Consider the following 27,639-nt stretch of genomic DNA (forward strand, 5'->3'; position numbering starts at 1 on the left):
TGTTCTTTTGGCGAGACTTTAATCTCTTCTTTTCTTGAAGGTTCCTTTTTGTGAGTTCGCTTCTATGCACAGGGATTCTTCTCTATCTTAAAAGCTCACTGCAGAAGGAAAGCGCACGGCAGGCCTTGGCTTTTTATTGTTTTCAAATAAAGGCTTCAGGCTCGCCGTTCTCGACTTTATCTTTTGTCTCCTTACCCTCGCGTTCGTGGCAGGGTTCTGTGTCTAATATCCACCTTTCTTCCCCCTGAGGCAAGTTAGCGGTGGGTGTTGGTAGGCACACAAAAGCACGCTTTCTTTCACACTTGTGGCAGTTATGTCAACTGGAAGTTAGTTCTCGGCATCACTCTTCTTTCGCCTTTGTGTTTAACACAGCGGCTGGGGGGGATTAGGTTTCCCTCTTTGTGGGGGGAGACACGGGTGCCTCCCTTTTGGTTCTCTTTCATGGTTCGTTTGGTATTTCAGAGCTTCAGGGTTCTGATCTTTTTTCTAAGTCATACGTTTGTTGAGCCGTTTTTGGATCTCTTGGAGATTGTGCAAGCGGCCCTTGTTAGAAGTCCTTTACTCCAGGTGTAACTGGGAGTGCAGGGCTGGAGCACATTAGATGTCTAAGGCTTCTCAGCTTTTATAGGACCCTTTGTGGTCTGTTGGGTGTTAAGCAATAGAACAAAGGGTTGGAACATGTGTTGTTTCAAGCAGACAACTCCACAGGGGGCTTTTCTCATCAAGATAAGGGGGTCTCTCACTCCCTATCGCTTCCTCACGGAACATGAGAGGTTTTGGTGGTTTTACCATCACGAGATCTTTTTAGCAGCGAAGTACCTTCATGAGAGTCTCTATGACTGGGCGGACTCTCTAAGTCTGTCGGCCACATGGCCACTTGGAGCAGACTCTCTTTGACCACGTGTTTTTGTTCCTTCAGGGGAATGGGAGTAATTTCTAATAATGAGTTTTTGCCTTTTGGTACTTTCGCCTTTTGCTTATCTTCGTCGCCCGACTGCCGGGCATGGAAATTTTTACTCTTGTTTTACTTTGAGTGGCCTGCCGGTCGCACAGTTTGGGCCCGTTCTTTTTGGGTTGCCAGACCTCGTTAGGCTGGCAAGAGGGCTCCGGTTTTGCTCACACTCGTTTCTCACGGGTGTCTACTGTAGGATATTTTTGAGTTGCTCGGGCTCTTCTGCCCGTCAACTCTGGACTGGTACTTGTCTTGTTGTCTGGCTTGGAACAGATGGCTTATGTTTTAACGGATAGAACTCCTCTTCTCTCGGTACAATGAAGGTGGCGAGCCACCTATTTTGGCTTTCCGTTCTTTTTCTCCCACGTCTTTGTTTAAGACATTATGTGATATCAGTTTTACTGAGACAGCTCGGTGCTAATTTTTCTCTTGGTGGCTTTTTAGCCAGCAAGTTTAAGAGGGCCTACTTTAGGCTTGCTGAAAGCTGATCTGCAGTCCTTTCTTGGACTTTGCTCCTAGTTTTAGGGTTTTGTGATTGGATTCTTTGACTCTTTTACTTAACTAGCCTTGCTGATCAACACGGAAATCGGCCATGCTTACTCGGGTAGCTTCTGTGAGAAGTGGGAGTAAGTGTTTTTTCTGCTGATTTTGCTATAGACAGATTTTCGGAGAAAGACTGATCTATGGCACTTAGGTTTCTTTTGGGTTTTCTGGCATATAAGCGGAATCTGGAGTTACCAACTTTGATTCACCGTTCAAATCTTAATCACTATTTTGGCTCCCCTAGAGCCATATTTAGCCTTTTGGTCTGTTCGAGTTTTGAAGATTTTTTCTGACTTGCACGGATTGCTCGAGATCTTTAAATCTAAGGGCTCTTGTTCTTATCTTTCTGCTTCGTCGCCCTTTAACCTTGAACGGTTATATACGATGTTAAACACTGATTAATTTATATAAAGGAAGAAAGAATGTCTTTCAACTTTGGTAGGGGTAATGACTTGTTGAGGTCAACCTTGCCTAGATGGACTGCCACAGTGTTCAGGTATGCCTTCAAGTGGTGGCAGTAGACAGGGAGGGGGCAGTCAGTCAGTCCTCCCCCTTCGAACGGCACGGACTCTATTTTCCTTTCTTGAGCATTTTTATGGCTCTTGGAGATTCTGATGTACATTTTTGTACGGTTATAGCCCTCCACAGTTTTCCGTTAAGGACTCTGCACACTAGATCGGAATCTCAGGAACTTCTTTTTATCTCACTCGTTATGGTGCGCTTTAAAGACTTCTCGAGAGTAGTGTTAGCCAATTGGGTCTCCACCATAGTTAGACAAGTTTATGTATGGTGGCAGAGTCAGGCAGGGGATGTCAGGGCAGTTTTGCCCTTTACTACAGCTAGGCCTCACGGGGCAAGAGATGGGGCTTCCACTCTAGCTGTTCTTCGTTTTGGTCTCCTGGCGGAACTGTGTTCTTGAGTCGGCTTGCTGGCTTTATTGAAAGGGTTTTCATTGGTGTTTATCTCAGAGATGCCTATGCATTGAGATAGGATGTGTTTCTGGGTTACCTGCTCTGTTAGCGGCAGGACAGATTCTCAATTCCTGATTGGGTTAAGTGCCCTCCACCTATAGTAGCAATCTGCTATATGTGAGTTGGGTAAGATATGTAATTTAATTAAAAATTTTAGTAATAAATTTTCATTTGATTAATATACTTACCCAACTCACATCGTTTATTCCCTCCCGCCTCCCCGCTGTGGGGGGTGGATTTCTAAAAAAGGGGAGTGAGTTGGGCTTCGTTTGGAATGATGCATATGGCGGCGTATGCGCGCGCATACGGAAGTCGGAAGTATGTATTAATATGGCCTTATGGGTATTGGTCACTCTTTTTTTAGAGGGGCTTCCCTTGTTACCAAGGGGATGCGTACAGCGTTACCAGCACTGAACTAGAGTTAATTGCTATATGTGAGTTGGGTAAGTATATTAATCAAATGAAAATTTATTACTAAAATTTTTAAAACAAGTGTCATATGCAAACATTTCCTTCGCGCCCAAAACTGAAAGTGTTCACTCATGGTATCTCAAACGAACTAAAACATGCACATGCACTCACACTCACACGCATGGATGCTGCACACATGAACATGCATGCAAGCACGCAGGCATGCACACACATACACGAATACACACGCATGCACGCACGCATGCACACACACACACACACACACACACACACACAGAGCTCACCACACAGAGCCTTAAAACATCTTGAACTGGTCTGCACTCTAGTCCATTTAAATTTGAAAGTCAGCAAATTTGTTTGTACCAAAGGTTTTCTTTTCGTTAGCTTGCTTATTGTTTTATTAGTTATTACATTTACGTTTGCCATCCTGGTTTGTGTGTACATTTTTATTCTGTGGTCAGTTTTTGTTGTTTTTGTGTTTTCCTTTCTTACATTGACAGCACTTGAAAAGGACCTTTGTTTTCATTTTCATGTTTCCTTTTTCTAACCATTTTCCTCTGATTTTTTATTTACATTATTGTATGTTGGAGTTATTTATACTGTTCATATTACATTGAAACTGGTCAGTTGGTTTTTTTTGCTATCTATATTGTTCTCTGCCATATATTTGAAGTATGAAATAAGTTTTAAAGTCATTTGAAGGTATAACACCAGGATTCACACACATTAATCTTCAATTTACTAACTCTTCTGAAGGTGCCAATGTAAGGCATATAAACAATGTATATTTTAAGCTTGCGAAGAAATTCAAGCATGCATGTACAGTTGGTAATCAAATTATCATAAGCGACAGACAAGACAAGAATGACTTCCCCCCGCGGGTTAGGGGGAAGAATTTACCCGATGCTCCCCAGCATGTCGTAAGAGGCGACTAACGGATTCTGTTTCTCTTTTTACCCTTGTTAAGTGTTTCTTGTATAGAATATAGTCAATTTTTGTACAGATTTTAGTCAAGCAGTATGTAAGAAATGTTAAGTCCTTTGTACTGGAAACTTGCATTCTCCCAGTAAGGTAATACATTGTACTACGTTGCAAGCCCCTGGAGCAAATTTTTGATTAGTGCTTTTGTGAACAAGAAACAATTGACAAGTGGCTCTATACCATCTCCACCCTTTCCCCGTCGCGATATAACCTTCGTGGTTGAGAACGACGTTAAACACCAAATAAAGATAGAAAGAAAGAATTTAATCAGTAAGAGAAAAAACATCACCACGAAAAAAAGGACAATGGTTTTGTGGTATTGGATAGGAGTCTGTAGGGACAATGTTGGTGACTGATTATATAGTTTAGTTTTCATTGTAGGTTATGCTCTTTTCTAGAAGGGTACAGACACATTCTATTTCACATTCAGACCTGGGAACCCATATGTTTTCACCGTATTTTGTACGCATGATTGTCTAGAATACAATCAGTATGGTCAGCAGAAAAAAATATGACGAGAAAAATTCAGAGACTACTTTTCTTGACAAGCGCATCCTTGAAGCCGATTCAGTGTTTTGACAAATGATTACAGTTTTTTTCAGTAAACATTGAAAGAAGCATTTCTTTTAAATGTATTGGAAAACTTAATTAACAGTGCGACGGACCCATGTGAAGCATGTTTGAATCATGGATGTTCAAATGCTGTGTAGAGTACAACAATTTTTCTGAAAATACACCAAGTTTGTTTGAGAATACTCCAAGTAAAAAACAGGGGTTCCCAGGTATGCACGTTGACCAAAGACAGTGTACATTGTAAAGTGTTTCTTGTAGAAACATTGGTAAAGATGAGCTAAAACGGTAAAGGGCACATTCATTTAGATGCTGAATCTTACCTGTAACTGCGAGTTGTTTGTTTGCCCAAGAAGTGATTCTATAAGTGGTTAATGATTTTCTTTCTCTGTGATTGTACTTCTGTTGAATAATTGTCTTAACTTTTTTTTAGCCTTATTTCAGTGTTTTATTTGATCTGATATGGTGATGGTAGTGTGTGAAAGTCTGTTAACTGACAGTATGATACCAAGACGGGAGATTGAAATGTTAATGTTAATTTTGTCAGGTTGTATTTAAACATATGAGAAGTGTGAACTAGTTTTATTCGTGAGAATGTCTGAGTACTGCAATGTCATCAATAAACTTTTAAACATTGGCATTGATTATTTTCTGATTGTGTCTTGTGGTGAGGAGGGAGAGAGAGTCTGTGTGTGTGTTTAGAAAATGTCAAAGCTTCAATAACAAAAAAAGCTTTGAACAAAAACGGTTTAAAACAGGTCGCTTCCTTATTTGACATAAGCAAGACTGTACAAGCATTTTGATAAAAGACACTGCTATCACATGTGCTGTAAATTATCAACAGACAACCATGGTTATGGTCAAGGTACATGTACTTTAACTTCAGTGTTTTAAAAAAGATGAAGAAAGAAACAAATACATTCCAAGAATATATTTTTAAAAAGGTGAGTTTTTAAAAAGTTTGATTGATAAAATGTGTACAGTAGTACCTGCCATATCCGGTCACCCATTAGTCATTGCAAAGGTGACCGCAAATATCAGGTGGCCGTCCATTACAGGCCCCTTCCTCCTCCAAAAAAAACCCAAAAACACGATCAAGTTTTCATGAAGAAAAGAAAGCGATCATCCATGAGCCGCCGATTCATTGTCTCTGTTAGTTTTGCTTTCGTTTATACATCTTAATTATTTGCGTGTTTAACTCGATCGTCCTGGCTAAGCTATTGTTTCGTATGTTTCTATGTGTGTTGTTTGGATTATTATATATGTATTTGAGTGTCGGATAAACAAGTGTTTCAAACTCACATCAGCTGTGATCGATACGGAAGTGACTGCCGTAAATGTACATGTATGCGCATGTCTGTATTTACAGTTTGCGCATGCGTAAGTATTCATGTCGTCTGCTCGTGCTGTGCCGTCTGTGCACACAACACACACACACACACACACACACACACACACCACAGGCGCTCGCCCGCGAAAGTGACAAGTGGCCGTTAAGTGGCCGCTCCTGTCGAGTAAGAGGGGCACCTTAGGGCAAAAATCAGTGACCGTTGACCGCGTCAGACAGGTTAACGGCCATTAAGAGTCAATTATAGAAGGAAAACTCATTATTCATGGGAAAGCTGGCCGCTCCGGGCAGGTTCACGCCCACGAAAGGGCCAGAAATGGAAGGGACTACTGTATGTGAACGATGAAAAAAGAAGAAACAAATAAAAACATTCAAAAGAAGAACATGAGAGCTTATAGTGTCAACTTAGAAAGGATCACATTTGACAGTAGTTTTATATGTAATCCTGGCCTCACGCCCCCTAATTGGCGTAGAGGCGCGTCCCCCGGGTGGTGGATGGGGGAGCCTTCTCCACTAACTTCTGAGAGAAGGTCGCATCACTCTCGATGCCGTGAACCTAATTAGGATCTTTTTCTTGTTTCTTTATTTCTGCCTCCCCAAAGTCCTTTTACTTTCCTTTTCTCACCCATAAAATTCTTCACTTATTACCCTTGTTAAGTGGTTCTTGTATAGAATATAGTCAATGTTTGTAAAGATTTTAGTCAAGCAGTATGTAAGAAATGTTTAGTCCTTTGTGCTGGAAACTTGCATTCTCCCAGTAAGGTCATATATTGTACTACGTTGCAAGCCCCTGGAGCAATTTTTTGATTAGTGCTTTTGTGAACAAGAAACACTTAACAAGTGGCTCTATCCCATCTCCCCCCTTTCCCCTATCCCATCTCCCCCCTTTCCCTCGTCGCGATATAACCTCTGTGGTTGAAAACGACGTTAAACACCAAATAAAGAAAGAAAGAATGTAATCCTGGAACTCAAAACATTTGTAATCATACTCAATCTAGACCCTGAAGAGGGTGGATGCGAAAACCGGGGAACCCCCCTGAACAACCCAAACCTATGTTTATATATATACATGTACTGTAAACAATAAAGTTACACTTTTTTCCTCAATGAAAAAAAAAAGAAGAAAGAGAACAGTTTTTTCCTCAACATCCATCATTGTCTCCTTTTTACATTTAGTCAAGTTTTGACTAAATGTTTTAACATAAAGGGGCGAATCGAGACGAGGGTCGTGGTGTATGTGTGTGTGTGTGTGTGTGTGTGTGTGTAGAGCGATTCAGAGTAAATTACTGGACCGATCTTTATGAAATTTTTCATGAGAGTTCCTGGGTATGATATCCCCAGACGGTTTTTTCATATCCGGCTTTTTGTAAAAGTTGAGGCGGCACTGTCACACCCTCATTTTTCAATAAAATTGATTGACATTTTGGCCAAGCAATCTTCGATGAAGGCCGGACTTTGGTATTGCATTTCAGCTTGGAGGCTTAAAATTTAATTAATGACTTTGGTCATTAAAAATCTGAAAATTGTAATGAAAATTATTTTTTTATAAAACGATCCAAAATTACGTTTATCGTATTCTTCATCATTTTCTGATTCCAAAAACATATAAATATGTTATATTCGGATTAAAAACAAGCTCTGAAAATTAAAAATATAAAAATTATGATCAAAATTAAATTTCCGAAATCGATTTAAAAACAATTTCATCTTATTCCTTGTCCGTTCCTGATTCCAAAAACATATAGATATGATATGTTTGGATTAAAAACACGTTCAGAGAGTTAAAAAGAATAGAGATATAGAAAAGCGTGCTATCCTCCTCAGCTCAGCGCTACCGCGCTTTTCTGGATTGTTAATTTCACTGCCTTTGCCACCAGCGGTGGACAGACGATGCTACGAGTGTACGGCCGGTCTTGCAGAAAAAATGCAATGCGTTCAGTTTCATTCTGTGAGTTCGACTGAGCTTGACTAAATGTTGTATTTTTGCCTTACGCGACTTGTTTTTTTTCTTTTCATTTCTTCTTTTTACATTTAATCAAGTTTTGACAAAATGTTTTAATATAGACTGGGAATCAACGCGAGAGTGGTGGTGGTGCTGGTGGTGTGTGTGTGTGTGTGTGTGTGTCTGTTGTTTGAAAATCAATTAATGTGGTTGGCCATTAAAAATCTCAAAGTTCTAATTAAAAAAAAATTTTTTTAATCCATCCAAGTATGATTTCATCTTATTCTTTATCATTTCTTGAATCAAAAAATATATAGATATGCTATGCTTACTCTGGATATGTACTCACAGTTAATGAAAATGGGTTAATTAGGTACATGTGCACAATGTTCGCATGCCTCGCGGAGACGAGCTGGACCCTCATCTCAGTCTTGGGGTCTTGGCTAGTAAAGCCTTAGGACATGCATGTAATGTCGGCTGTGTTGACTTTTAACATTTAGTCAAGTTTTAACTGAATGTATTAACATAGACAGGGAATCGAGACGAGGGTGGTGGTGTATGTATATATGTGTGTGTGTCAGGGGTGGACGAGGGGGGGGGGGTTTCTGGGGTTTCCGGAAACCCCCCCCCCCAGCCAAAAAATAAAAATATATTTATGGTGCATTTCTTTATTTTACATTGAGTTTCAATTTTTGGGGTATTAATCAGTGACAAAATCTGCTGCCTGAAACTGGTAATGATCATCCTCAGAATGCACCAGATTGCACCATTTTGCATCCTTTTTTTCAAAATTTTCCGGGGGGTTATGCCCCTGGACCCCTCCAGCAAGCTAGGCGCTTCGCGCTGTCGGCTCGGCGCTTCGCGCCTTCACACCCATATCTTCACAATATACTTTTGGAAACCCCCCCCATACAATGAACTGATCCGCCCCTGTGTGTGTGTGTGAGTTTGTGTTTGTGTGTGTGTGTGTGTGTGAGTTTGTGTTTGTGTGCGTGTGTGTGTATAGATCAATTCAGAGAAAACTACTGGACCGATTTTCATGAAACTTCACATGATAGTTCCTGGATATGATATCCCCAGACCATTTTTTTTATTTTTACTGATAAATGTCTTTGACATGATGACGTCATATCTGGCATAGAGTGAAAGTTGAGGCGGCACTGTCACGCCCTCATTTTTTGATCAAATTCATTGAAATTTTGGACAAGCAATCTTCGACAAAGCACGGACTTTGATATTGCATTGGAGGCTTACAAATTAATAAATTAGTTTGTTCGTTAAAAATCTGAACATTCTGATTAAAATCAAATCGTTAAAAAATTGATTAAAAATAATTTAACCTAATTGTTCTTTAGTATTTCCTGATTCCAAAAACATATAGATATGTCATATTTGGATTAAAAACAAGCTCATAAACTAAAAATATGAGAATTCTAATTAAAATAAAAAGATCCGAAATCGATTTTAAAATAATCTCATCTGATTCTTTATCATTTCCTGATTCGGAAAACATATAGATCGATATGTTGGTGGATGCAAAACAAGCTCAGAAAGTTAAAAAGAATAGAGAGAAGCACACTTTCCTGTGAAGCCCCATAATCTGCTGCGCTATACTGGTTTGTCACTTTAATTCAAGCGATATGCGAGCAGCTAGGTCATACGCTACTGCACCACACTGGCTTGTCACTTTTCGCAGGCTTTTTAGTGAAAGTGGCAAGATCTTTTATGGCTCAAGGCCTCGGGGAAATGGAGTGCATTAATTTCATTCTGTGATTACGATGGGTTTAGTAAATGTGGTAATTTTGCTAAATGCGACTTGTTTTCTTTTTTTTTTTTGCAAGGGTTTCTTTTCTTTTTTCTTTCTTTTTATTCCTTTCTTTCTCCTTTTTAGTTTTTGTTCTGTTATCATTTTAGTTTCTTTTTGTCTAAAAAAAACCCCACTCTATCCGTTTCAGTCTTTTGAGGTAAAAGTGGAAATTAAAGGGATAGAAAATCGAAAGGACGGGAGAAACGAACTAAAGGGGACAAATTAAGTGCCCTAACAGTGCAGTTTGGCTGTGCATCGAAGCAGCAGGGAAATCCGTCCTCGTCTGATTTATCTAAACCAGTTCAACTGACACACTAAAAAAAAAAAAAAAAATCCTCGCCGTTGCACTTGCGTGTGTTTGAGTAGTGGGCGGTATTGATGTCGAGAGATCCCTCCCGTCTGACGGCCCCTCCCACTTGTTACCAAGGGAAACCTATTTTTGTTACAGATTAAGGTGGATAGAATTTGGACCTTATTTGTTGTATTTTTAATGTTCGTTTATCAAAAAAGATATGCACGTACCGTATATTTCAAAACTAAAATTTTGTTTGGAAAAAATTGAATAAATCATGGTTGGTGATCAATGTTGTGATAGTTTTACTTGGTAAATAAATAGTTCGTTTTAGTATTCCAGGCCAGCTTTTATTCACCTTTATAAAGCGACCTTGAACTCATCCCAGGATTCCCTGGGTTCTTTGTGTTTTTGTGTTGTTTGACGATCCATGGTTTGCTTGATGTTTCAGTAACAAAGTTTTTAAAGGTATTTTCACAGGTTAGGTTAGACGGAGGGAATGAAAATTCAGCGTCGGTTGTTTTGTAGTTATTTGTAGGCTTTCTGGATCTGCCTGGAGGGGTGTTTTGACGTTCACGATGGCAGGATCAGCCACAGAATTTCTGGTCAATGGAAAATATCGTCTTGTGAGGAAGATAGGAAGTGGCTCGTTTGGTGACATCTACCTTGGCATCAACGTGGCAAATGGCGAGGTAAGGTTTGTCAGTGAAGTCAGAGAGTATTCAGTGTGTGTATTATTTGGAGCTGGTCCGCTTTGTATCTTCGAGACAGCTGGAGTAAAAACAGTTGCGACAGACGTCACCCGACTTACCGTATGCTGTCCTTCCTGTGTGTGCGAAAGTCGACAAACATTGGAGTACCTTTAAGGAAATGCAGTTGTGCAATTTATCAGAGAATGATTACCTGATTAAATTAACTTGAATTGAGTTTTGCTGATGATTCACTGAAAAAGAAAGGTACGCAATTTGAAGCATGAGTAGCTGTATGCGTCATTCAGTTCTGATGAAAATAAAATGTATTCTGGCTAAGCAAAAATCTCTAGTTAGTGCTATGTTCCAAACTCTCTTACAACCTTTAAGCCGTGTTGCTGTAGACTCAGAAGACAAAAGGTCAGGTCAGTTCGACCTGGATTAAATATGTACGTATACGGTATTGATCTCGATCTGTCCACTCCAAATGTCCTGGCTATAACCCAATAAACATGCCAGAACTGGGCCACTGCTGGCTTTTTGCTGGCAAGTTTGGTAAAGCTGGCCATAAAAAAACCAACACTGGGCCAATTATGGTTTGCCAACAAAGGCCCAGTTATGGCTTGCCATCACTGGCCCATCTCTGGCATTCCAGTAATATTGTCGGCCAGTAAAATGCCTTAATTGGCCCACTGTTGGCACGCCATTGGTGGCCCAGTGCTTGTTTGCCAGCATTGGGCCATAGGTGGCGATTTGCTGGCAATTATAGGTGGGTTTTTGCTGGCACGCCAGCAGTGGGCCAATGCTGGATAATTGCTGGCAAGAAGATCTGCGACAGCACAGCGGTATGACTTTCTCACTTGGAGTGACGTAATGTACAAACAAATGTCGAAATATCTTGACGTCACTCGTGATGATGACGCATTGTCAACTAAATCCGGCCCGCGGTGGTTCTGCAGATGTCCGGTTATTTGTTTTGCATTCAACTTCAAGGAATTTCCAAAGCACCTTCTTCGATTTCAGTACGCGTCCGATCTCCTCCGGCTAGAAGCAAGCGTGGTGAGTTTCACAAACAGTTGTGTGAGCAGGTCGTCGCAACGGCGTTAGATCTAGTATCTTCTTGTTCTTTTCCTCCGTTGTCGGTCTTTTTTTCAACTTTCTTCTGCTGGACGTTTGAGTCAGTTCGCAAAATATAATAGATAAGAAGTCGTCCTCTCTGTAAGAAAGAATCTGCGCGCGCGCGTGTGTGTGTGTGTGTGTGTGTGTGTGTGTGTGTGTGTGTGTGTGTGCGCCCGCGCGCGCGGTTGTGTGTGTGTGCGCCCGCGCGCGCGGTTGTGTGTGTGTGTGTGTGTGTGTGTGAATGTGTCTGTGAGTGTCTGAGTGTGCCTTTTTCCTTTCTTTGTGTGATTGAGTTTGTTTTGTCTCTGTCAAAAGAAAAGCACCATAGGCATTACCATAAGCTTACTTGTAACCAAACAAATTGCATCTTGTGAATGTTGACATTGAGTATGTGTCTATTCACTCCAGGACAAAGATTTGTGCAAGTGTCTGACTGCCCAACTGGATAAGATGCAGCTCGCCTGGGTCTCAGTTCCTGAGAGAAACGCAAGAGAGCTGTCCGAGACAACGTAAGCTTCGCAGGTTAGATCAAAATACATATTCCTGTTGACCCCTTACTTCTGCTTGGCATTTTAGTCAGTTCAGAAAATATGATAGATTACAAGAAGTCGTCCTCTCTGTGAGAATGCCTCTGTGTGTGTATGGGTGTGTGTGTGTGTGTGTGTGTGTGTGTGTGTGTGTGTGTGTGTGTGTGTGTGTGCGCGTGTGTGTGTGCGCGTGTGTGTGTGTGAGCGCGCGCGCGTGCGTGCGTGCGTGTGCTGTTTGCTTGCATGCCTGCGTGTATGCTTGCGTTTGTTTGGTTGTTTGGTTGTGTGTGTGTGTGTGTGTGTGTGTGTGTGTGTGTGTGTGTGTGTGTGTGTGTGTGTGTGTGTGTGTGTGATATGGAATAATGAATTAAAACCAACAAAACTCGTTTGCTTTCATGTTTCAAGAGGTGAACGGCAGGAGGACTTGAGAGTTTCAATGGCTTACCGTAGGCTACGACGTCAGGACAAAGAAAAGAAGCGTTATCTCAACGTTGCGGATGCGAACAGAGAAATGACAGAATCAAGACAATCCTACGGAGGTTTACTGGGAAGTGAACAAGAAACATTCCTGCCTTTGGTCATCATGTCTCGAGTGTGAAATTTAGAACGCTGTACAAATAAAATAAAACAGTGAGCAACTGAAAACAAAGCGTACGTTTCTGTAATGTTTCGGTAATGAGTCGTTGCTGTTTGGAAGCTTTACATTTGTTTTGTTTTTAATATATATTACTGTATTGTTGTTGTGCCCGCTATAACTGCGTTGATGACGATATTCTGTCAAAACCACTGCCTTTACTTGCCAGATAAGTTACACGACAAATGTGATTAGCATTTCAATTGCATTTTACTGATGAATTTGATAATTACGCATATGCATATTGCTAATGTACAGCTTGACAGCATTGCCCTTTGCTTTATTTGCGCACGTCTTGCCGCCAGCATGGGTTGAACAGTCCATTGATGTGCTGTGTTTTGTTATTGTTATTACATTCACAGTAAAAAATGACAAAACAAAGCATATTTATAGACTTCTAACAACCATCTATGGGCTAACAAGACTGTGCAGATCGAGTACATGAATAGAGCCGTCATTCTATCCGAATCAGTGGTATTGGTATATTTCCTGCAACTTATTGGCATTTTGCTGGCAATGGTAAAGACAGAAATATGGCATTTTGCCGGGCCACAACTGGCCCGGTAATTTCAGCAGGTAAAGGGCCATTAACGGAAAATATATGGAAAAAAGTTTTTTTTATATGGAACTAAAAACCTGCAAAATGCTGGCAAAATGCTGGCGAAATGCTGGCAAAATGCTGGCAAAATGCTGGGTTTTTGATGGCAAGCCATCAATAAGCCATCAAATAAATGATGGGTTTTTGCTGGCAAAATTCTGGCAAAATGATGGCAAGCCATCAAAAAGCCATCAAATAAATGATGGGTTTTTGCTGGCAAAATTCTGGCAAAATGATGGCAAAATGATGGCAAGCCATCAAAAAGCCATCAAATAAATGATGGGTTTTTGCTGGAAAATTGCTGGCAAATTGCTGGCAAAATGATGGCAAGCCATCAAAAAGCCAGCAAATAAATGATGGGTTTTTGCTGGCAAAGTGCTGGCTTGCCAGTGATGGCCCATCAATTTGCCAATGTGCATACGGGTAATATGCCAGCATTGGGCCATAAGTGGGCCTTTGATGGCAGTAGTTCTGGCAACTGGCATTGCCATCAAAACGCCAGCAATGGCCCACTTCTGGCATGTTTATTGGGAACACACAAATTGTTCATAAACTCTCATTCATAAGGATTGAGTTTTTAAGTTACATGATAGAAGAACTTTAGTCTTTTTTTCTTTTCCTTTTTTTTGTTTTGAGAGAAAGATTAATGGAGATCAGTTTTATTTTTAAGACTCAGAAAAACTCATCTCATCTCCGCAACAGCCTATTAGACCGACCGACTGAAGCAAGAGATGCACCAGGGTGTCTCACTCAGTCACGAGAGTCACTGTCTGTCTTGCATGGCTCTGTCAAAGTAATTCAAAAGCAGGCTTATGCTTTGTCATAACTGAAAAAGTGGTGTTTTTGTGTGTGTGTGGTCCCCCTGTACAATTTATGTACTGTATTTTGGTTATAAATGCCGCTTCTAGTTCTAGCCTCGGAATTTTTTTAATTTAGTTTTCAATTTCATGCTGCTTGGTTCACTGACACGTATTTAACTCATTTGGGGATCTCTGATTTGTGAGATTTGTTGTGGCGATCTTTTATCTTTCAAATAATAGAGTGTTCGGTAGGGAAAAAAGAGGGTTGAAGTTGAACTGAAGGAAAAAAAAAAATTTTTGTTGTTGAATACAGCGAAGGTAGTTGGTACACTGGTAGGGCTTAATTGAACACCCAACCCTGATAACCTTGTTACAGAGCACTAACAGTAACAGTCTGTGCTATGCACAGTTCACCGTCAGGCTGAGCACAAAAAAGGGTCTATTTTGAGAGCTACTGTTGCTGTCAGTTCCCTGGGTGCATGCTCCGTAACTGACTCGTCAGTTAAAGGCACAGTAAGCCTCCCGTAAACCATCACAGATACTGTCAGGCTTTTACACACAGTACAAACACCCTTTCATTCAAACACTCACCGCTTGAGAACATCCTAGGTGCCCTCCGTAAAGAGCGAGCAATTTTCAAAGAATTCATTTTTGCGTGGTTTATCTTACCCCTGAGCCATCGTGAACCCTTGTGATCCAGTTTCCTTTTTTCACAATGTAGTCGTCAGTTTGTATTTTGAATGCGACTCGCTGTAAGCTGATCTGCAATAGCACGTTATTATGTACCTCTGAATCTATACAAAACAAACGGCTGTGATTCACAAGAACTCTAGCGATGGTTTTTGACTGTTCAGAGGAACTGGCGATAGGCATAAACCGTCGTCTGCTACGAGAACCACGACCTTGCGTGACCCTGCTTCGGAATTCCGGGCTTTTCTTTTTTCAAACTTTCAAAACTTCGAATTGTACTGATCTTGTCTTGATGAAAAAAGCATTATTTTATGATTTAAGAATGTTTGTGTAACAAGCTGTCAATTTATCCCCGAGTACGCAGTACTGAGGGTCCAACAGACTTTAATTGTGTGTGTGTGTGTGTCTGTCTCGACTTAACAGCTTATTGCTGGGAAACTACTTGGCGCAGTTCGTTCAAAAGTTGATACACTAACTTGATAATAGGTCCGATTGATCGTATTAAAACTTCATAATGTTACCTGGGACCTAAATGCGAAATAAATCACAAAAGCCACTCTTAACGGTGGGAGTTTTTGCGGTGGGAGGCTGGTCGCTTTGCGAACAGCCAGTCACTGAACTAAAGGCAGCTGAGCCGAACACGTCACGCAGTGACGAGAAAAGCATGATTTGCAAGACAGCCGACGGGTGGGGATTTGGTCTCGGCAAAGAAACTATTGGTCTCGGTGAAAGAGAGACAGAGAGCACGAGAGAGTCTATGGCCAAAGTGATCCGGGATCGATTCCCGGCATGGGCGGTCTATATTTTTTTTAAAAAAATTTTAAATTCTCGTTTACTATTGTTTATTATGAACGTTTTAATGTTTTATTTCACTCTAATAATTTTTTTAATTGTGTAAAATAAATAAATAATTTTTATTTTTATTTTTTTTAATCCAAGTGACCCGGGTTCGATGGGCGGTCTATATTTTTTTTTTTTTTTTAAATTCTCGTTTACTATTGTTTATTATGAACGTTTTAATGTTTTATTTTACTCTAATAATTTTTTTTAATTGTGTAAAATAAATTAATTTTTTTTTTTTTTTTTTTAAATCCACGTGCACAAGACAAAAACTTTTATACTGGGGGAGCGAGCCAGTCTGAAGAGTACTCGGGTCCAGCACCAGCGTTTTTTATTATTTAGATTTTAAAAGTTAGGTCTAGCGCCCAAACGCACCACGGTCCGATTTTGAGAGGAGACAATCCGCAAAATTAATTCTTTGAAAATTGCTCGCTCATTACGTAGGGCACCTAGGATGTTCCCGTTCGGTGAGCGTTTAAATGGAAGGGTGTTTGTACTGTGTGTAAAAGCCTGACAGTATCTGTGATGGTTTACGGGAGGCGTACTGTGCCTTTAATCTTGAGCTACTCCGTTGATTTTTCAAAAGATTGTTCAAGTCAAGTAAAACGTTAACATAACTCTTAACTGACCTTCTTGATAAGTTGATTCTTGTCTTTTCTGTTTTAGTATAAATCGGTAGTGTTTTGTTTGCATGTTTATTGTCTCAAGGACAGATTGAAAGAAAAAGCCCAGCCTTAAATCTTTATCCTTGTAAAATAAAGTTCAGTCTTAATTTTTTCTGTATCTGTTGCTGTTTTTGTTGTTGTTGAATGTTGTTAAAATGTAGTTTAGTAGTATAGTTACCTCAGTTGTTAATGTGATTTCATTAATGTAAATGTAATTATCATTGTTTGCAGGAAGTAGCAGTGAAACTAGAGTCTCAGACGGCCAAACATCCACAGCTGCTGTATGAAAGCAAACTGTACAAAATCCTGCAAGGAGGGGTTGGCATTCCACACTGCAGGTAAAATAATCCTACTCTGTATCCACCCCCCCACCCCCCACCTACTCACTCTCTCTCCCTTCCTCCACATCTCTCTCACATGTACATATATATCATATATCCCTCTTTACATGTTGTACTTGTAGACACACAAACGTGGATACATGTAACACCTACTTGTGCATTTACTGATTTAGATACCAGAGTCCTGGTGCAGAATGTTTTGGTGTGCAAGTGCCAAGTATTAAGAGTCTTAATTTATGTAAGTGTTGTTGCTTAATCAGTGTGCAGATAATGAGATTTCATAAACTTCCTTGTACTTTATAAAATGTATCTTGTAGAACTGAAGGCAGCACACTTCTGATGTGTTGTGTATACACATGTATTAAACTACAACTGTGTGTGCAGGTGGTATGGACAAGAAAAGGATTACAATGTCCTGGTCATGGATCTATTGGGACCCAGTACAGAGGACCTGTTTAACTTCTGTGGACGCAAGTTCACCATGAAAACAGTATTGATGCTGGCAGATCAGGTAGGCCACATCATACTTTACACCTGGGAACCCACACGATTTCGTCGTATTTTGTATGCATGATTGTCTAGAATATGATTAGTATGGTAATTGGAAAAAAATATGAAGAGGACAATTCCTAGTATACTTTTCATCATAAGCGCATCTCATTTTGACACAGTTGTTTTCAGAAAACATTGAAAGAAGCTTTAGTTTTAAATGCATTGGTCAACTTAATTAACGGTGCGACGGACGCGTGTGAAGCATGTTTGAATCATGGATGTTCAAATGCTGTGTGGAGTAAGCTCATTTTTCTGAAAATACACCAAGTTTGTTTGAGAATACATGTACTCCAATTGCAAAACAGGGGTTCCCAGGTCTGATAATTCATGAAGCTATGGATTAAAGTTGCTATGATACTTATGTACTGATGTAGCATAGTTTATAATCTAAAACCCAAGCAAGGCTGTCACTGACAGTCTTCTGACAGTGTCAGAAGTATTATATGGATTGAAAAGGCTGAACATATTAAGAAGTGACAATAAACATCATTAAAAGTCAGTTTGTCCGTATAGATCTGTTTTTTTCTTCAGTTTTTTCCCTGTTGATTGACGTTATCACCTGTGAAACTAATTCATTAGCCTTTGATGTACTATATGAATTTGGCGTTTGCTGAAGAAACTCTGACTTGTGTTTTCAGAAGATCAACAGAATTGAGTATGTTCACAACAAGAACTTCATTCATCGTGACATCAAGCCAGACAACTTTCTTATGGGCATTGGGCGACACTGCAATAAGGTGAGTCAATCGTTCGAGATTCTTTTTTTTTTATGGATTTAGTCAATTTTAAAAGAGGTTACTTCCGTTAGTCTTGGTATGGTTCGCAAAATGTGATTTTTTTGAGAAATGAAAACAAGTTTTAGGGTTGGCGGGAAAAATAGGGTCGGTCCAACATATATATTTTTATTTGGTCTAATACACATACATCTATCAAAAAATTTCTGTCTACGACAGAATTTTAGAAAGGAGTAGAGTGCGCCCAGCTTGTGTTTTCACATACATGTATGTTATAGATGTGGAAGGACTACAGTGAAACCCCCCAATTTAAGACTCCCCCTTTTTAAGACCTTGTTTTCTCCGACTTTCTGTTTATAACCTCTGTAAAAACTACCCCCATTTTAAGACTCCCTCAGGACTGTTTAAGAACCGATTTTCTCTGATTTTTGTAGGTCTTAAAAGGGGGATTCCACTGTATTGCCTAACTTCCACAGGTTTGCTCCTAAATCGTAATATATAGCTGCTGTAAAATGCACCTGTTTTTGTATTTGATCCATTCTGAGCAGAAAAATTAATATTCTGTGGGCATGCTCACATGCATACATATTTTTTATTTCCTGAAAAAGCACTTGACACCAGTAGGACTTGCAGCTCTGTTGAATTATTTTTCAGGTTTTTATCATCGACTATGGCCTGGCCAAAAAGTACAGAGACAATCGCACGAGGCAGCACATCCCCTACAGAGAAGACAAGAACTTGACCGGCACCGCACGCTACGCCAGTATTAACGCCCACCTGGGCATCGAGCAGAGTCGACGAGACGACATGGAGTCCCTGGGATACGTTCTCATGTACTTCAACCGAGGATCGCTGCCCTGGCAAGGCCTCAAGGTGACAGTTAGTTGACAGAAGATGTTCGGAAATATCTCTGTCGGGTCTTTGCGTATGCTATGGGAGAGTTCACGGCTGTTCCTAGCTTATGTTTTAGTGTGAGTTAAAAATAGCCCAGCAGAGGAAATAGTTTGGCAACCAACAGCTGCAGCCAGCACACTGTTAAGCTTGCTTGCCTCTTATACCCAACTGCTTCCGCGCTATACTGGGAGATTGGCCTGCTCAGTGCACAGCACAGAGAGAGCTACTAGCTGCTGTGTTATCTCTGCTGTTGGGAAAGGATGGGTGATAAAATTAGCCTGCAGCTTCTTCTTCTTCTTCTGCGTTTGTGGGCTGAAACTCCCCCGTACACTCGTGTTTTTGCACGAGTGGATTTTTACGTGTATGACCGTTTTTACCCCGTCATTTAGGCAGCCATACGCCGCTTTCGGAGGAAGCATACTGGGTATTTTTGTGTTTCTATAACCCACCGGACTCTGACATGGATTACAGGATCTTTTCCGTGCGCACTTGGTCTTGTGCTTGTGTGTGCACACGAAGGGGAATAAGCCACTAGCAGGTCTGCACATAAGTTGACCTGGGAGATCGGAAAAATCGGGATTCGAACTCACGACCTTCCGGTTAAGAGGCCGACGTCTTACCACCCCACCACAGCGCCCGTCTATAGCCTGCAGCTAAAGTAGCAGAAATGAAGCCCTGTGAACAGCCGTGAGTTGTATGTTGAGGCAAATACGTGATCGTGATAGCACTGACCAGTTTAACCAAGCAATCGGGGCATTCCAGTGAACGTTTGATGTGCTCGTTTTTGAAGGAGTCATCATCTGGAGCAGACACTGTCAATTATATAGTGCCCGCTTGATACAATGCTACTTTTCTCACCAATACATGCACAGTGGAAATAATTGATTCACTGCTGCAACGTTGGCAATACCTCAGCTTTAGGTGGCGACAACTCTGCCACAGCCTTTCAAAACCAAGACAGAGTTATTTCCGGAAATCATCTGTTATTGTGGTTTAGTGTTAGAGAATGGACCTGTTATCGTAGAGACCCGTTATGTTCGGCGAATTTGTTCAGAGTTTCTACTTTGTGGTAAAGAAATAGGTTCAGGTTTATTGTGCAGTGTGTGCACAATATACTCATAATATACTGATAATATAAAGAATTCTAACACCCCCTGCGGGTTAGGGGGAAGAATTTACCCGATGCTCCCCAGCATGTCGTAAGAGGCGACTAACGGATTCTGTTTCTCCTTTTACCCTTGTTAAGTGTTTCTTGTATAGAATATAGTCAATGTTTGTAAAGATTTTAGTCAAGCAGTATGTAAGAAATGTTAAGTCCTTTGTACTGGAAACTTGCATGACGGGCGCTGTGGCGGGGTGGTAAGACGTCGGCCTCTTAATCGGAAGGTCGAGGGTTCGAATCCCGGCCGCGGCCGCCTGGTGGGTTAAGTGTGGAGATTTTTCCGATCTCCCAGGTCAACTTATGTGCAGAACTGCTAGTGGCTTATCCCCCTTCGTGTGTACACGCAAGCACAAGACCAAGTGCGCACGGAAAAGATCCTGTAATCCATGTCAGAGTTCGGTGGGTTATAGAAACACGAAAATACCCAGCATGCTTCCTCCGAAAGCGGCGTATGGCTGCCTTAATGGCAGGGTAAAAACGGTCATACACGTAAAATTCCACTCGTGCAAAAACACGAGTGTACGTGGGAGTTTCAGCCCACGAACGCAGAAGAAGAAGAAGAAGAAGGAAACTTGCATTCTCCCAGTAAGGTAATATATTGTACTACGTTGCAAGCCCCTGGAGCAATTTTTTTATTAGTGCTTTTGTGAACAAGAAACAATTAACAAGTGGCTCTATCCCATCTCCCCCCCTTCCCCCGTCGCGATATAACCTTCGTGGTTGAAAACGACGTTAAACACCAAATAAAGAAAGAAAGAAAGAATTCTAACTAAAATAGATTGGTCCATAAACATTTGTAATTTTGACCAAAATATGACATTTATCAACACAAATCTCAACTGTGACATTGTTCAACTAGACCACTAGCGCAGTCGCACAGAACAATGTCTGCTGTCATATGTTGGTCAAAAACACAAATAATGTATGATAAAAACTATGATCACACCATACTCCATTGTTCTTCAGGTGCTGCTGAGTGCAGTAAACACTTGCATGTCAGCAGCAAATGAGTCAGATTTATTGGAAACAGTCCAAATCCGGGCTCAAATCAAAGCTTAAATGTAATTTCAGTTGTGATGTAAATTGCATAGGTGTTGATGGTATAACTCATAGGGATTTTGAAGAGGGCGTCACTGAATTTAACCATCATTTTTTAAAGATGTATGTTTAATTACCACTTTTTGGTTGCTGTTTCTTTTTTACAGGCAGCTACAAAGAAGCAGAAGTATGAACGCATCAGTGAGAAGAAGATGTCAACAGCTGTTGATGTTTTGTGTAAGGTTAGTGGCTCAGAGAGCGCATTGGTATGATTTCATGTGTTTAGTTCATGGCTGTTGGTTTCTTTCAGTATTACTATTTAATTGTATTTGTAGACACATTTTCATTTTCATAAAAAAAAGATAAGGATTTGAGATTCTTACTCTTAGAAAGTGAGGTGACTGATGCAGAGTTGAAAAGTCTGAATTTTTTTTCGAAACATGACACTGACAGTTGTGAGACTGCTCAGTGCATATCAGTTCATGCACTCACTACCTTGTGTAACATAATATGCAGGAGAATGAGTACAATCATACCTGCAATGTAAGGCTCTTTGCTAGTCTCAAGAGTATCTTTTCATTTGGCAAAAAAAAAAAATAGGTCTGTTTACGGTAACATAGGCCAAAAAAATAGGGTCGGTAGGTCGGGTTTTTTTTTTTTTTTTTTTTCTCCAAAAAACCATATTTTTACGTTATTTTGCAAAAAAACCAAAAGGTTTTTTTTTTTTTTTTTTTCCCCAAATGCCAAAAAAAAGTCTGGGTTGTGCGAAAAAATAGGGTCGGTCGGGTTACCGTAAACAGACTATTTTTTTTTTTTGGCCTTAGAGATTTTTTTTTTTTTCTCGTTTCTTTATTATCCCATGACTGTACAGGGAAATTCAGTCACTTCCTCCCAGTGAAAAGCTAGCAGCAACAAGAGTTTGTTACCTAGGTGTGTGCGTGTTTAGGTGTAATCAGCCACCTGTACCTCTGGCACAATGAAAAAGGTTTTTTACGTGCCACAGCAGCATCACAGGATGAGACATGGATACTATATCTCTGAGTCTGCAAATAAATTTGACCTGTGTCTATCCCTGCCCGGATTCAAACCCTGCGTGTAATTCCAGTGCTCAACCAGCTGACTACCAGGCCCCCCAATCACTGTAATCATTTATTCTTTTCATGCCCAGGGTTTCCCAGCGGAATTCTCCATGTATCTGAACTACTGCCGAGGGCTTAAGTTCGACGAGTCCCCAGACTACATGTACCTGCGACAGCTGTTCCGTATCCTGTTCCGCACGCTGAACCACCAGTATGACTATACCTTCGACTGGACCATGCTCAAACACAAGCCCTCCACCTCCAACAACTCCTCCAGTTCTGCGTCCGCCAGCAGGATGAAGAGCAAAGGTAAGAGGTTCAGGCAATCCAAATCTCCTTGATTACATGGATTTCTGCGAAAGCAGAAGAAAAAGAAAAAAAGTTTATAGTTTAACCCAGGTGAGAGGGACAAAATAGTGGGGTTTTTTACATGCACAATTTATCTTTCACCAGACAGGGTTAATTTCATAATTAGAAGGCCAGAATGCTTCAGCTTCTGGGGGTGTTGACCCCAGACCACCACAAGGGGCTCTGCCACTGGATCCCGCCCGGGGATCTACGCAGCCCCCTGGACCCCTGGCGTTATTTATTTCCTTAAAACTCATTCTTTCTGGATTGCCTGGAGGTTTCAAGCTTCAGTGAGAGACTTGGCTTGTCTGGGGGCAGCGAGAAAAACAAGTAAAAAGCATGCATGAAATTATTTTCTCAAAAATAATTTAGATTGCACGGATATGACCATAGAATCTTAAAAAATTTAGACAGAGTGCTGTTTAGAGATCGGTTAAACAAAGGGAAGTAAGTGCTCTCAATGCACATGTATACGTAATAGAGTAAGTGAGAGTTATTCGGAACCATTCTCCTGGCTCCTGAGAGGATTACAAACATTGAAATGAACAAGCAACTTTCATCCTGAAAAAAAAAGCATGCATTATCAGCATATAATGATTTTCTCAAAAATAATTTAGATTGCACCGATATGACCATATCTTGACGTTTTGATGACTGCCTTGATTGGTTGTGTGTTAGATTTCTGAATCTATAGCACCTACTCGGATAGGCTGTCCGCCTTGTTTTGCAGTCATTTTTGACCACTCTGTTTGGTTTACTATCATTAGCTGCATATTGTTTGTTTGCTTGTATTTAATGATTGGGTTTGGATTGGTTTCCTCCAGTGAAAACTGTTATTTTTCATTGTTATCACCCTGGTTGGTTTATCATCATAAGATGTGCACTGTACTATTTCAATGTCACAAAGGGTTGGCTGGGGGTCAGTTTGTAAGACTGAAGTAACAACCCCACTGCACCGTGGAGCGGTGCCTGGTAAGCCAATATCTTTGCAAGTTTCATGATTCCAATATTTGAAGTCAGAACGGTACGTTTTTAAAAATCGCATAAAATTTGTTTACCAGCAAAATAGATGGTTTCAGCAGCAAATAGGAAGGAGTGAGCAGCGAATGTGAAGCAGCAAATTGGATGAATTCAACAGCAGAATAGATTAATTGAACAGCCAAGCAGATTTCTTTAACAGTAAAAATGGGGCAGAAATAGGTCGTCCCCTCTTTCGCTTCTCTCCCAGGGGGACGGTCTTTGCCTGCGCTGGTGGTTCAGAAATGGACAGCCGGATTTCCATGCCAAGTGGGTGTTTACATATGTTGGACTTCATGTAGACAGGGCAATTGCAGTCAATTCTGTTGTCCTCCACGGTCAGACTCCAAACCGAGTTCCGGCTCTCCTTGTACTGGTCAAACGATTCCCAAGAGGCTCTCTGGAACTGGTCTTGCTGAATCCTGACAGCTGTCTTCAGGTCCATGTTCTGAAGCGACTCCGAGGCCACGAACACTTTCTGGTTCCTCTTGATGGACTTTGCGTTTGAAGATGCCCACTGATAGGCAGCCGTCCAGCCGGGCAAGGTTCTGTCTGGTTCTTGGGCCACTGGGATATGATCAGGCTGAGCGTTGTCTCTCTCTCTGGACCAGTTCAGGACAATGTCTCTTTCAACAAGGGTTAGGAATCTGGACAAGTCAAGCCTCTCACGAAATGTGTTCTGACGTTTGATGGTCTGGTTTATTGCCTCCAGTCCATTGTTTGTGGAAGGAATTCCCGGGGCGTAGCCTTCGTACCAGGTGTCATTGCGGTCGATTCATGACCCCTTGAAGTACTCCACGAAAGACAACAATCCGTGATCGTCGGAATCTTCCCAAAATATTTATCGCAGCTAATTTGCTGTTGAAACCCATCTTTTTTGCTGCTGGTCTATCTTTTTTGCTGCTGGTCCATCTAATTTGCTGGTCCATTAAATCCCTGCCAAATGTTTATTTTTATTTTGGTCAAGTTAAAGGTAAGTACAGATGTCATTACATGTATCCTTTGTTCTTTCTTGCTTGGAAGACTGACCTGTGTTTTGTGTGGTTTCTTTAGGTCGGTGATTTCAACAAACTCCAAAGGGGAGAAAAGAAGAACGGGAAGTTTGCTCAAGGGACAAACTACATGTACCAGGACTGCTACGTTCTTTCACTCGCAACTCCACTCAGAGAGAATCACTTTTAAGCAGAGACTCTCTGAGTAAACAAGACTTCAAAGACGCAAAGAGATAAAGATTCAAAAGTGAAAATGCAGACACAGACTGTGACAGTTTAAGCATTACTGCGAGTGTGTGCGGTGAGTCTGTATGCTGATTTTTGTGAATTGACTGTGTATACTACGGAACTTTGAGCTGTGGGTGTAATTTAAAAACACAGGAGGTTGAGGGTGAGTGTTACAGGTTTGTGTGTAGAGGTGTTAAATATGAACATGAGATGGGTTGAATGTAATTAAGAATGACAAGGGTTGGTTGCAAGTATGTTTGCTTGCAAGTATGAACTATGATTGACTGCTGGTACAGTTGCGAGAAATGGATAGTGTTGTTTTTGTTGTTGGGCTGCTACTTACACTACACAAATTACTGGACATGGGGGATGTTAAAAAATAATAAAAAAATTGACAGAAAAGTGTGAACCACAAAGAATGGGTGATGAATAGAATTGATCTTGTGTGGATAATGGATTATGTTTATTTAATGAAGATCACATGCGGCCTTTTAGAGAAAAAATCAGAAAGAGTATAGGCTCACACATTTTGTTATTTACTGTGCCACTGGTACAGGGTGAACAGGTCATGAGTACCCAATGAGTCATGGTAAACCCTGTGTCAAGCTGGTGATCTGAATTCTGTGTCCCGGAAGGAACACATACACACGTACACATGCACACTTACATGCACTCATGTTATACTCGTAAAGCACATACTATACTCAAATTTCAAGCCTACATTTTACTTTTGAGAGGGATAACTTTAAGGCCAGTCTTTTTTTTTCTCTCTCTCTGAGACTCTCTGGTTTAAAAAATCTGCAGATGAACAATATTCAAACACGTGTGTACCTGGGGTTTTCAGGACACACTGGTGAATTGGGTGTGGTATTCTGTTGTTATAGCTTCTGGCTCCTCTTGCCATACGTGTTGTGATACTGATAGTGACTGTTGATGCAGTGTAGTGGTGGCGACCAGCCTCTTAAAGGTACATTTCCTTCTCGTGTAAATGATCACGGCCATCACTACGGACCTGTTCAGGATTGTACACAGGGTTGGAGCATCCTTCAACTTGAACACACACCTAAATCTGGCTGCTTCCTGCGCAGAGTTGGTATGTTTTGTTCAGTTGATTTTGTAAGTGACACCTATGTCATTGTCAATATGCTTAATTGATTCCTCAAAAAAATCCCACTCTCCATAGAATGCTGCAACATTAGGCCGAAAAAATTTGTCAGTGTGTCTATTCCTCCATGTTTTGATCCTTTTAACAACATCTAGGGAACACAGCTCGCATGAGTTCCATCAATAAAAAGACACATGCACTGTGGTAAAAATTCAAAAAAGTCCTGACTGACTCAAACAATTTTGTCCTTTTCATTGCCATTGGAAACATTTGATATTTTGGGCCATATTGATTTTTGGTAATGGTATGTGTCCAAGTGAATGAATGCTCTTCCATGTGAAAGCCTTGTTCAGGGGTGGGACTTTTCCGCGGATTTCCGCGGACACAACTTACGAATTCCGCTGGAGTAATCTATTTTTCGCGTCCCATTTCATCACAGTATCTATAAGTATAACTTGTTGACTGAATGATATGGAGAGAAGTGAAGATGGAACAGAACACTGGAGGCTTGAGAGTTAAATTGTGCTGACCATAAGCAGTCTGCTTGTTAACGTTCTTAATGTTGTTACTGTTTATAACGTGTATACAAGAAATTAATAAAAACACGCTTAGACCAAATTGTGCTGACTGAAAACTCCTGATAACTAATAGTCATTTTGTGCTTCAATGCATTGAATCATACTATTGCCAGTATTGGATTATGGATACATGGTTCATTACGTAAGTATGCACCATTACAATGTTACCATTGTTGTGTGAATTAAAAAAAAAATGTATGGGGGGAGGGGGGGTGAGGAGAATGTCTTTTTTATGTGTTTTTTTTTTACCTAATCCAAACGAGTTGAATTTTTGTCCCGGAATGCACCAGATTGTACAGATTTTAATGTACCATTTAAAAAAATGTCGGGGGAGCATGCCCCCAAACCCCCCTAGAAAAAATGGATTTCCTCATTTTTCATCACAAGAGAGTCCCACCCCTGCTTGTTAGATATGTGGTGGTGAACATTATTGTGTACGAGGGAAGGACTGTACCTTTAGCACATGCGCATGTTTTGCTGTTGATGTTTCAGGGGAGGTTGCGACTGTCTGTCATTCTGCGAGTGGAAGAGTTTGATTGTACTTCGAAGGGATGAAAGTGTTTTGCTGTGAAGAAAAAAACATTGACTGTTGTATTCGAATTTAACATTGTTAATTGCTGTTAGGAAACCCTGTGTCTTCCATGGCTAATGGTTTGCATTGAAAGTCAAGAATTTGCATGCGAGAGATTTTTCTTGACTGGCTCTCTGGGATTGAGTGAGTCTGACGTAATTTTTAATTTTTTTACAATATATTTAAAGAGAAGTAGAAAATGTATTGAGGAAATATAACACTAGCAATAAGAAGACTGCAGGTTGGTGTTGGTGCCATTCATTTCTGTTACGCAAGAAACGTCTTTGAGTCATTGAGTACGCAATATGAACATGCTTTTTTTCTTTAACGCAAGTGCAAGAAGTTTTTGCGAGAGGCAATCTGTCTCACAATTCATTCTCAATTCAGTGAAATGTGCAAGTTATGCTGTGTGTTTTTGCAAGTTTTTAAAACATGTTCACAATACAATGCTCTGAAGAGAGATCACATGAAAAAGCATTAATCTTAGTCATAAGTTTATTCAATCAGCTTGAACATTCAGATTACTGGTTAGACTGCCGTTCGATCACAATTAGTTTTGCGTCATCTGTGTTTGCCCAGCGACGATACATTGTAATTTGT

General features: G+C 40.6%; 1 protein-coding gene across 1 annotated transcript; it reads left to right on the plus strand.

Annotated features, from left to right (window-relative positions):
- The first annotated feature begins 10,213 nt into the window (after positions 1 to 10,213).
- On the plus strand, positions 10,214 to 26,667 carry LOC138982264 (casein kinase I-like). The gene is made up of 8 exons (XM_070355507.1): positions 10,214 to 10,530; positions 16,632 to 16,738; positions 17,126 to 17,252; positions 17,932 to 18,030; positions 18,682 to 18,900; positions 21,289 to 21,363; positions 22,290 to 22,509; positions 24,619 to 26,667. The coding sequence occupies exons 1-8, from the start codon at positions 10,417 to 10,419 to the stop codon at positions 24,624 to 24,626; spliced, it is 969 nt and encodes a 322-aa protein (XP_070211608.1). The 5' UTR covers positions 10,214 to 10,416; the 3' UTR covers positions 24,627 to 26,667.
- Positions 26,668 to 27,639: the final 972 nt, after the last annotated feature.

The sequence above is a fragment of the Littorina saxatilis genome, linkage group LG12 (genome assembly GCF_037325665.1).
Source record: "Littorina saxatilis isolate snail1 linkage group LG12, US_GU_Lsax_2.0, whole genome shotgun sequence".
NCBI lineage: Eukaryota > Metazoa > Mollusca > Gastropoda > Littorinimorpha > Littorinidae > Littorina > Littorina saxatilis.

What these genes read in the sequence shown, in the direction of transcription:
- LOC138982264 (XM_070355507.1), top strand. Translation starts at nt 10,417, where the DNA reads ATGGCAGGATCAGCCACAGAATTTCTGGTCAATGGAAAATATCGTCTT. An exon ending in TCAACGTGGCAAATGGCGAG is followed by an intron (nt 10,531 to 16,631) that starts GTAAGGTTTGTC and finishes CATTGTTTGCAG; the next exon opens with GAAGTAGCAGTGAAACTAGA. An exon ending in TGCCCTGGCAAGGCCTCAAG is followed by an intron (nt 18,901 to 21,288) that starts GTGACAGTTAGT and finishes TCTTTTTTACAG; the next exon opens with GCAGCTACAAAGAAGCAGAA.